Source organism: Choristoneura fumiferana, chromosome 27 (genome assembly GCF_025370935.1).
Source record: "Choristoneura fumiferana chromosome 27, NRCan_CFum_1, whole genome shotgun sequence".
NCBI classification, from domain to species: domain Eukaryota; kingdom Metazoa; phylum Arthropoda; class Insecta; order Lepidoptera; family Tortricidae; genus Choristoneura; species Choristoneura fumiferana.
This window is the reverse complement of record NC_133498.1, coordinates 2,535,377-2,547,529: the sequence shown is the minus strand read 5'-3', so window position 1 is coordinate 2,547,529 and position 12,153 is coordinate 2,535,377. Positions and strand designations below refer to the sequence as shown.

General features: G+C 35.0%; 1 protein-coding gene across 2 annotated transcripts in view; it reads left to right on the top strand.

The window, feature by feature from the left end:
* qsm (Zona pelucida superfamily protein qsm) overlaps positions 1–10,460 on the top strand; it is a 64,735-nt gene extending 54,275 nt beyond the window's left edge. For both annotated transcript variants that reach the window (XM_074108720.1, XM_074108721.1), the window contains 7 exons: positions 899–1,005; positions 2,223–2,359; positions 3,029–3,109; positions 3,382–3,531; positions 4,294–4,441; positions 4,960–5,098; positions 8,921–10,460. In XM_074108720.1, coding sequence (XP_073964821.1) covers positions 899–1,005; positions 2,223–2,359; positions 3,029–3,109; positions 3,382–3,531; positions 4,294–4,441; positions 4,960–5,098; positions 8,921–9,135 — 977 coding nt within the window. In that variant the 3' untranslated portion in view covers positions 9,136–10,460. The remainder of the gene's footprint in view (positions 1–898; positions 1,006–2,222; positions 2,360–3,028; positions 3,110–3,381; positions 3,532–4,293; positions 4,442–4,959; positions 5,099–8,920) is intronic.
* The last annotated feature ends 1,693 nt before the right edge of the window (positions 10,461–12,153 follow it).

The window sequence follows — 12,153 nt, the reverse complement described above, 5'->3', positions numbered from 1 at the left end:
CAATTATTATAATAATGCATAAAAAATAAAATGTACCTACATAGAAAGTGAATTGTTGTTTCCACTGTTGCTATTTCATTTCCTCTCAATCGAAGTGAAAAGCAAAAAACTCGAGCATTAAACCCATTTCCCCCTCGACGTGTCTATCCATCCCCTCGAAGTGGCTATATGAACGTCTTGGGTAAAATGGCTCGTTTTATGCTCTTGTTGTACAATCGACTATTTTTGTTCGGGGAGGCTAGCGGAAATAAACGTTGGGAAACCCTGGTGTCCCTAGTTGTTTATAATATCCATTGATACGGATCTCCGCAAAGTAACGCCTGACTTAATAAATTATAAGTGTGTCCAGAAAATGAAATACTCGGCCTCACGAACACGTCAATCGGACTGTCGGCGCTATATCGCGAACATTCCGAGTGACGTCACAATAGGGCTGCGCAGACGCGGGACGCTTGACGAGATTAATGTGGGAATTTAATGGCGATTCCATTTTTTTAATGGCGACAGGAAAACGCCTATAGGTTAAATGTCCAGGTGTTGGACATGCTTAGGGCGAACGCGCGACAGCATCGCTACTGCATCGCTACAAAAAGTCGTCGTGGGCGAGGGCTTAAACGGCTCAATTCCCAATACATGGTACCTTGCTGTACGAAGTACTAAACCAGTGGTTGTAACGAGGGTTGTCGCGTATGAATTCGCCACTAGAGGCGCTAGTGTAGCATGAGGTACCTACAGGCTACTTAAAAAAAATACTTTGATATATATTTTAGGGTCGCGGGCTACAAATATATTTACACTGGGTCGCCAGCCAAAAAGGTTAACCGCTCTCATAATGGATCCGTTTTTTTCTACCTTCAAAAAAAATTTTTTTTACAAAAACTTATTTATTATTTTTCAGAATACAAACCCTGCAAGCCATCGATGGACAATAATGTGGCCACCTTCATGTTGGACCTCCAAGACCCTCATACGTGCGGCGTCACCCGTGTCCTGAACAAGCTAACTGTAAGTAACTAATTGTATATTGAATCAGGCGTTACTTTGCGAAGTTCCATATCAATGAACTGAAACAATGAGGGCTATCGCGTATTAATTCACCGCTAGAGGCGCTAGTGTAGCGTGAGGTCTCCGAAATGTCAAATCTCATAGTTTTTGGGTGAGCTACGCGGGTTTATTTATAATTAGAATAATTTTGTGAATATTTTGCATTACCTGAAATTAATTATCGCAATTACGCGTTACGGGGCAATAAATGTCTGTGTTTTGAGACAGTTTTGTCTTTCGATAACTTTTGTCCTCCCTTTTTTTCCGAACAGAACGGGACTACGCAACACTGTGGTTGCTCGATATTTTTATGGTACGGTTTTAAGGCTAGAAGGACAAAAACGATAGACCTCATTACTTTGCTCACCCGCGGCCTTATGATCCTAACATCTGATAGCATGGTGAACGGTTGTGTTGCTCTGAAGATGAGCTCTGAGTTCGAAACGCGCCAGTATAGTGTGGTGGTGGTGATAGATGGATTTGTGTGTGTTCTTACTGTTTGGAGGTGGAGGAACTGCATGAACACGCATTTCTTGCGTAAACGTAGTTATCATAAGGTCGCGGGTGAGCAAAGTAATTATTTCAGTTCATTAAATAATGAATGCCTTGATGACTTAAAGGCAACAATACAGTCTTTATTGTACACTGTAGGTATGTACATCACAATAGTAATGGATACAGAAAACAGGTACACAGAATATTACAAGACAATATCTCCAGCACGCACTCGGCTGGGGACTGGACTGCCCTCAGAACGAGGACGTTTGGGGTTATAAAAAATTCTTGTATGTTACGTTTATTTGTTCTGTGAAGCCTTATTTCCTGCCAAATTTTCATAATTCTATATAACTAGAATACCTATAGATTCCCAAGACTTTTCTAAGCACACACTATCGAAAAGTTCTTTTGATTCGATGAAACTCTCAACTAGAAGTTCTAGAAGTTCTAGTTCTAGTCACGCATTTTCGAAACTTTTACTTTTTATATACACTTTCTAATGTTTTTTTTTAATTCTTTGAATTTATTTATAAACAAACAAATAATATATACAATAAATAAAAAGAACTAACACTAACTTACTCTAATGGTTATAACTTTTGTTTCGATAAAATATCCTCATTCGCAACCAGTTACGAAACCAAAAAATTCTGCATTGAACTCTGAACGTCTCATTTCAGGGCAAACGCACCTTCTACCACAAGATCGTAATCGAGACAGCCGGTGGCCGCGAAACGCACACGGTGCGTTGTGTGGTCTCTGGCGTCAAACGACTTGCGAGAGCCGTTGACTTTCCGCTTGATCTGATCGAACCCGAGTAAGTGTACTAATAAAAAATTATTAGGTATACATGAGTGTGTTACTACATAAAGGATACATTAAGTACAAACAGGCCTAGCCCGCCTATTTCACCAACGTGACAATTGTCAGTGACATATGTCGAGTAACAATCAATTATTTGTATCTTTTAATGATTAATTATTTTGTGAAACAAGAATTACTTTTCGTAGTCCAAGTTTATTTGTAGATTTGTCGGTAAATCTTGACATAAGATTAAAGCTGTGTCAGGTTTGCAATACGTGTGTCAGGTTAGTGTTTCATGGTTAAGATACGCGTATTTTCAAAATGATGCTCTATGAAAACCTGTCAGCGTAGTGAAATAGTTCCCTGGTATAATGTGGCCGAAGGTTTAGATCCTAAACTAGGTGTGAACCTGTGCCTTAGGGGCTAGAGTTCATCTAAATTCTGTGCCTTATAGTAAAAAATACAGGTTATTATTATATTTGGTGTCTGATTGGTTGATTAGTTTTTACAACAGCGACCTAATTGATTTCAACCCAACAACTATGTCACAATAATAATAACAATAATTTATTGTTATAACTGTGTCGTTTACATGTAAAATAACCCGAAATATATTAGCTATTTTATGAGTGTCAATTGCGAAAACTGAAAACGTTATATTATATAACCTTTTCTTTTCCAGCGTTATTAACATCACGAGGAATGAACAGGGCCAGGCTCCTATTCCCATACTGACCGCAGTCGTCAAACAAAATGGGAGACAGTGAGTAAAACATATACAATACAACTCTAGACTATTCTTTATTAAGCACCATAAAACATACATTTTGTAATTTGAAATGAATATAGGGCTCATTTGTACCTTTAGCCCGCGTTCATTATTATATTTGCTTAATTGGCTTTGAGAAAAATATTATTTATCGCTATTTTTTCAATTAATGTTCGTAAAAAGTTATTTATGCCAAATGAAAATAAAGTCATCTAAAAGCACCATCCACAAAAAAGTTTGTATTAAAACTGTGTTTTTTTTTCTAGGGTTACAGGTGAAATATCTGTAAGTCCTGGAACCCCTCTGTCCATGGAAATCAACCTGGACGACGAATCGAAGCCGGTCTACGGTCTGCTAGTCAACTATATGCACGTAACCGACACGGGGAAACAGCAAGAGACTATAATATTCAACGGGTGAGCGACTTTTTGGTGTATCCCGTTTTAAGTTTTGGTAACTGGTTGCGAAACAAGAATTAAATATAGTGATAGCCAAATTAATAGCATAACTGATCATGTGTGTAAGACCTACTCTTACGCATACGCACACAAAAGCTGATTATTACATACGAATTTGATGCATACTTTTTTTTTTTTATTCATAATCATAGTGTTACAACAAAAAAAAAGAAGCGAACAAAAACCATACCTGGTTTATCTGTCGCTACGTCGCTTAATATTATTTCACGTATCCATCCACCCCTCACAGAGGCATAAGACCACCAGCATCTCATGCTAACTTAGTAGCATGGAAACCGAGGTAGGCCATCCTCTAGACAGATAATGGGCACCTTACAGGTAGTTATCTATTTAACATGATTTTAGTTGTTCATCGGTTTATAAAAGTGTTAGTTAGTGAGATTCTAGTTTTAGTTACGGACTTACCTGCTTTATTTAATCTGTTAGCGTACACGTTCAAGGACAAACTATATTTCGAAGCATAATTAAAATCAATCCAGAATGGTTGACAAATGTTTCCATATATTGGTCTATGTTCAAAGGCATACGGCGTCGAAGGCGTAAAATACATTATGAATCAAAAATCCGATGAGAAAGTTATACAGAAGTGTTCTGCTGAAATATTCTGTATAAATTATAAAACGCCTTTAATAATAATAATAAATTTCCTTCTCACAATTAACTTTCACACTTCTACTCACAAAATCATTTTGCTTCCAGTTGCTCTGTCGACCCGTACCTCTTTGACAACTTCGTAACCGAGGACGGCGACGTGCTCGCGGCCAAGTTCAGAGCATTCAAGTTTCCTGACACTTCGTATGTGCAGTTCAAAGGGACGGTGACTGTGTGCCTAGATAAATGCCAAGGGGTAAGTGTGTACACTTACGTAAGTGATGATTACCTATATTTAATTTGTTTATTTCCTTCTGAAATAATACATTATATTTAACATACGAGTATCAGAAAATTGTTAGATGCAAAGGGATCGTCATACAATTAATGAAAAAAAATAGTAAAAATATAAGTAAATGTCAGCTAATTAGTACGATTTACGGAAAAAAAATGTCAAATTACAATTTTATTTAAAAACGAAAAATTATGTTGTAAGTAATAATAGCAAATATAAAATCAAATTCAATTCACAAAATAAGAAACAACAAGGTTACAAAACAAGGTACAAAAAAGCTTATGAATTTGAAATTATTTTTCATATAAGCTCTTTTTGCTGATTGTACTTACATCATTATCTAATTTACATATTTATTCCAAATTTCAAGTCAATTCGACTACTGGAAGTGGATTAAAGTCAACCCGCACTGACATGGCAAGTTTAATAAAAGTTTCCAATAAATACTATATAGCAAATCATAATTAAACCATCTACAGGTGCAATGCAGCAACGGCGTAACAGGCTACGGTCGCCGGCGGCGCTCCATAGACTCCAATCCTGACTTCAATAAGGTGTACGAGGTGTCGCTGACGACGTTCATCAAGGTTGACTGGGTGGACGGGGAAAAGCAGGCAGGTTCGTTTCTAGATTAAGTGTACCATTACAACACATCTCGACACCTCCTAAGTATACTGGTACAAGTGCATAATCATAAATTTACAGGAGAGCTGTTCAAAGGTTCCAAAACGTGTAACTTTCTCATTTGATGATATAACTTTTCAAAATTTGCATTGGTTCCAAAGAAAATATTTGCTTTCTACCTGTATTCATGGAATTTTTGAAATTTCTTATAGTTTTTGAGAAAATTGCAGATACACTACTATACGCGTATTTTACATCTTGTAGTTGTGCGGTATACTGAGCTAACTACCACTTGCTCCAGTATACGGCGTAATGCGTAGATTACTGATCTAACGATATTTTTATATTGTATATGAATTTTTAGATGTAATACTTATATGGCTTGCAATGAACAATAAAACAGATGCTCTTTTACCTTCATCTATTGATTTATAAACGTTTTTATCACTTGCATCAATATACGCTAACATTAGCATGCCACTTGTACCAATATACCGCTAGTAATGTTTTAAACGTGCTATACAAAATACAGAAATATAGCTTTATAAAAAACCTCACTTGAAATATAAATGGTTTTATTAAGAAAAGTAATTGTATAAGTGCTTTAAATTAATGGAAGCACATTCAATGGATTCGTATTCCTGTTCAAATGTGTACCTACTCGTATTTTATGTGTTAAGGCTCCTCATGTGATACATATATCGCATCGCACCCATTTGTATCCACATAACGGTTTAGCTTTTTGTGCCTCTTCAGAGTTCCGTACCCAAAGGGTATAAACGGAAACCCTACTACTTTATACTACTTCGCTGTCCATCCGTCTGTCACCAGGCTGTATCTCAGGAACCATGATAGTTAGACAGTTGAAATTTTCACAGATTATGTATAACTGTAGTCGATATAATATATATATAACAAAAAATAAATCAGAATAAATATTTAAGGGGCCCCCATACAAGCACTTTGCTTAAGACAAGCTTTGACATGAAATATTGAGTCAAAGTCAAAATATCTTTATTCAATTTAGATTGTAACAAGCACTTATGAATGTCAAAAAATTTACCACCGGTTCGTAAAACCTCTGTTTGAAGAGTCTGGCAATAAACCTAGGTATATTTGTAAACAGATTTACAATCATATTTTAGTGATATCTATACATCACAAGTATTTAACACAATAACATATTAAAACAGTTCTCAATTCGCTATTTGGAGTAAGCACTCGCCAATGCGGATCGGAAATATTTCCAAATTCCCTATCCATGATATAAAATCATTAATTTTAATAATACGCCTTATATATTTATGTCTTCTTGACAATAGATTTAAATTTGTGTCTGTTTCTGAGTCTTGGAAACTTCTATAACTTCATACGGTTTAACCCGTTTTCGCCATATACATAGCAGGTACCATTTCTTAGGTGTGTATAAAAAATGTGTATAGGGTGTTATTAAAAACCTGTACTATACTTTAACCACATTAGGGCTACTAATTACTAATATGATCCAAGTAGAAAAATACTGTGATTCGAAAAAAAAGTTTTGTATGGAAGTGGAGTCGCAAGAAGACTTTCTAATTTCGATGTTTTCCACTTATATCGTATTAGTAATCAGTAGCCCTAATATGGGTTACAGTATAGTACAGGATTTTTTTTATCAACCTGTAGTATATTGAAATTACTGTTCTCATTTTAATTAAAGCATGCATGCCTTCGCCTTCTTTTGGGGATGCTCAACTAGCAAAATGTAATGTGATACTGCAATGTTATATTTCTAGCACGCGTACATGTAGGTATAGCCGAGGAAACTGAATCACGTACTGGTACTGGGGTGGAACCGTTGTACTACCAATGTTATGTTGACATCCCATACATTTGCCAAAGAAATCATAGCGAAATAGATCACGAAAAGGTTTCACATTGGATTTAGTTTCCATGGCTGTCTATGAGAAATACGGCTATTGTGGTCTGCCAAACCAAAACATGTTTTTTATATATACTATCAAATTATGTGCTCGTAGAACAGTTTAAACGGTCCGCACGCAGCGACGGCTAGCGCGTACACTGAGGCAACTGCTCCAGTTACACTCGACTTCCCCGGCCCCGCGACAATATCGGTGCCGCGTATAGTGGTGTATGTCGGTTGCCTCAGTATATGTTGTACCGATTAGCAAAACGGTGTTAGATGCATTCATATACGTTACTTTATTTCCAAAACTATAGAATATCCGTCCAAATTTTTTGTGGTAGGTAAATAAGGAAATATTAATCACAAAATTGCAAAACTAAAAATCAGAAATTTGTCACTTGTACCAGTATACGTAGGAGGTATCGATTGTGAGTGGACATTTAATTTTGTAAATACAAAATGAAATAAAGATGCACAGAGAAAACAGAAAAATAAGACCATCACTGGGAATCGAACCCAGGTCCTCGGTAATCCGTACCGCGTGCTATACCGCTACACCACTGATGGTCAACGGTACCGACACGAATTTCCCTATGCACCTCATATCTCAGCTTGTGTTTCTTACTTAGTCACTTAAGCAGCGACGCTAGCGACATCTATGCCGTAGGTAAGCCCTCAAACTTTTTCGGCATTCCTTTGGAACTAACCGCTCACCCAGACAAGAGATATCGTTTCTAAGCAATCAAATTAAGATTGTTTTTTTGGAATCTTTTTGTATTAAAAAAAAAAAAAAAAAAATACTTAGTTTTTTGAATATCTTAAAATGTATTTTAAATGTCCGGAGGATGCCATAATATCATATTATTAATTCAATAACAATTTTGGACATATAGCTCTATCGTTACTATCGATGTAAATATAATGTTATTTTGTTACTAGTATATGTCACGAAATTATCCGTCATGGCGACAAACTATAAAGAGCACTGACGTTGTCATGGCGGTTTGTTTACAGTTTGTGCTAGTGTCGCCCCCTGCGGGGAGCTTTGCGTATTAGTTCCCTATTGGAATTAGGGTTTCGGTGGCAGGGTAGATGGCGCTAGTATCGCTAGGTTCGTTTGATAACTTTGACATTGGCATCACGTTTGGGATTGGTTAAATAAATGCGCCAACTGCAAGCAACTGTTACGTGAAATGAACCACACGATACTAACACCATCTAGCAATATTTCGCTAAGAAACCCTTTAACCCGGTAGTTGAGAAGTATTATGATAAGTCAGAATAGCAATTGTCACTTCATCATCATCATCATCAGCCGGAAGACGTCCACTGCTGGACAAAGGCCTCCCCCTTAGAACGCCACAATGAACGACAACTCGCCACTTGCATCCACCAGTTTCCCGCTACTCTCACGATGTCGTCAGTCCACCTGGTGGGAGGCCTGCCAACGCTTGGTCTTCCGGTTCGTGGTCAATTGCCACTTAACTATCGCAAACTGTACGACGAGCGTCGCTCTGGTATTTAGTTCTTGTTTAATGCCCGGTCTGGGCGAGCGACCGTATTGTCATTTTTCTCTGGTATGGATGGGTTCGCGTGTATGATGTCACACAAATCGCAGTAGATACTACGCGGAAAGGAAACAGAAGTGAATATACAACATCACCTATATTTTTTCACGACGCTAACATAATGATCCGTATAATTATTGTTCGTATTTTTACCTGCCCTAGAAATTTACTTACTCTACCAAATCAAACTACAAAGTAGGAAAATAGTTGAAAGATTCCTGTTTCGTAGCCAGTTTCGAATTGGGATTATTGTTACCACTCCAAAGCTGAAGACCATATCTGGCTACGAGATGTTACTAATAATAATTATTAATTAATAAGGTAATTTTCTTATGTTTACAGAAGACGTCCTAGCCCTTCTAAAAAACTTGAAGGTGGCGAACCAAATGCTCGGGGGCGCGGACGAAGACCCAGAATCAGCACAGAGTGACTTTATAGTGTACCCAGAACAAACACAGAGAGAGTTCATTCTAAATCCTGAGGATGTAAATGCTGCCAACACGTTACAATACAGTTGTATTTTAACTTTAAGTTTACTTTTAGCGTTACTGAAATAATTTTAAGCTATTTTGAATGAATCACTGTTTTTTAAATTAGACATAAAATACATCGTGTCTAAATATTAAGGGATTCTATTGTACTGGCACGGAATATTGTGAATTTTTCTAAACCTAACGGACCTGTATTTAATTGGTTGATGAGTTGAGATTTGTGTGATATGTGTTTGTGGAGGCGAAGGTTGAATGAACACACATTTATTGCATAGACGGTCGCGGGTGAGAAATTGTTTATAGTTCATTCAAAAATTGACGTTGAAATATATGAAAAACGTTCATATATTTCACTGTATTTGCGAAATCCACTTTGATATAGGTCCCAGACATGCATTTGAAAAGTTTTTTATAATATGAAGCACACAATTTTACCCTAACATAAAATTAACCTAAGATTTTTAAGTTGGATGTTGAATCTCAAACTTTACGTATTATGCTGTTGTCTATGAAAATAGATCTCAAATGAAACAAATTAAGCTTTGGGAAGTTTAAAAATTGACCACTTTAGCACTTATAAGCTAAAATCCGCTTTAGTAAGTTTACATGTTACTTTAAAATTAAAAGAAGTACTTAACATCGTAAGTTAAAATGTTTAACTTACAAGCAAGAAGTTTATCAGTCTCTGATTACTTATAAAATAAGTCAAAAGTAGGAGACTTCTTTAAACCTTGAACTGCTTATAAGCTAGATTATAAGGCTGCGTATAAGTATGAATTACAGCTAATTATGAAACAAATACCTCGTTGCTAAACAACGAAATCTAGTTATAAGTAAAAGTGATTTAAATAACTTAAGAATAAGTGCCTTCTAACATTCCTTTTTTAAATTAATTAATACACTGCCATTTGGAATGACAATTATAATACATCACTTTTCAATTGTAAGTAGTAGAAAAAAAAATTTTTTAGGAATACACTTACATCATTTCATGATAAAAAAAATTATATAGGTAGAAAAAAGATAGACAAACTGACAGCAAACTGATCTTTGTTGCACTATAAATTACAATTTAATTTTCTTTCAAAATAATTAAATATTTTTAATTACATTTAACAGTTCACTAGTCTTTAACTTAAAGTAATTAATTTACATACAAAATAAGAAATAGACGAATTAAACAATAAATGTGAATATTTCCTCATCCTATCCACTACATTATTTTCTAATAATAGAAACTTCTACCACTGAATGCATTACCACCATATATTATAAGTTTTTACTAAATTTGGCCATATTTTCTTAGTAATTGTGATCTTTTTAAATTAGGATATACCATTTCACGAAACTAAATCGAAAGCTTTTTAATTGAATAAAAATATTAAATTCTATAGCCGTTTTTATTTCCTCCTACCTCTTTCCTTCCAGTATATTTTCTTGAAGATAGTTTTACACAGTTAAAGATTTTACACAGATGTAAAAAAAGAAGATATGTTTAATATGTTTTTTAATAGTTATCTGCAAGGAAAATCTATTCCTCGGCTCGGAGATAGCTAGTTAAAATGTTTAAAAAAACAGCTATTTATAAGGAAAATAAAACCCTTAGAGATAACTAGTTATTTCCGAGGAAAAAACTTCACAAATAACTATTTATCTGGTCATGGTTACCTCCAAGGAATAAGGAACTCCGACACTCGATACCATAGAGACTTCCTCACAGCTCGCATTGTGATTCTGTTCGCCTTGTACACAAAACATAAAGGAGATTGACAAACTGAACATCTGGCAGCGTGGTGATTGGTTCTGTTGCTCTGAATGAATGAATGGACAAGTTTATTCGGCACACGCGTGATACACGCGGTGAAATTACTGGCACGTGAGGTATCCCATCTTAGACCTCTAGGTTGGCAACGCATCTGCAATACCCCTGGTGTTGCAGATGTTTATGGGCGGTGGTGATCTCTTACCATCAGGAGACCCACTTGCTCGTTTGCCATCCAGTCGAATAAAAAAAAAATAATAGAAATACAAAATATGAAATAAAATGGAAAAATTTGTATATGTGAGCGCAAAAAGGTCCCGCCTCAGAATAAATGCGGCCTCCTGGGATGGAGTAAGCGCTCTGAAGATGAGCTCTGGTTGAGTTTGAAACGCGTCAGTGTAGTGCAGTGGTGATAGATGGGTTTTTGTGATTTGTGTGCTTGTCTTTTGTGCGACATTTATCTGGATACGAAATGGAATAAAAAACAAATCAAGATTTCAGTCTTTTAATAGAATAACCTAATAATAACTGATGAATCTAACAATGTACATAGTAACTACTTTGAGAAAAAATATTTCAATAACTTACATAATAATTATTTAAGAAAAATAGGTATTTTGTTTTCATTACAAACGGCAAGTTTTTTTTATAGATAAAAAAGACAACATCTATTTAGAGTTTAATTAAAAACAATATTGGCTCAAATGATAGTCTGTTATAAAAACATTAATTGTTCTTTGAATAAAATCTTTGTGAAAAGTGATTTTAAACAGTTGAAAATATGAGAACATTAATATTTAAAATTTAAATAATAATTACAATATAAACAAGTTAATATCAAGCAATTCCATATTATTACATTAGGAACGCTTAAAAAAAGAAAATACAGTTATGGTAAAATTTTAAGACAAAATACATTTACTAAACACTTATAAGTATTATTAAATGATTTATTTACAAAATTCTAATAACAATTTGAAAGAAATTTTGAGTATTAAAATTGAGTCTGATTCTTAGACTCGTTGAAATTGGTAAAAACTAAACTTAAAACATTTTTAAACACTAAAAAGATTCACAAAAGCAATATCGATTATGAAAATTGCCAAATAACATAATAATCATAATGGTGTAATAATATCGGTAGATACGTTTAAAAATATACAATTTAATAAAAGAAGTATTGTACAACTACATTGTTTTTTTTTATAAAATGAAGAAAAATTCAAATACAGGTTTCTAGCATTAAATAACTTGAACAATGTAATTATTCTAATACACGAATACTCATTTTCCCACTACCTATTATTATACAAAGTAGTGAA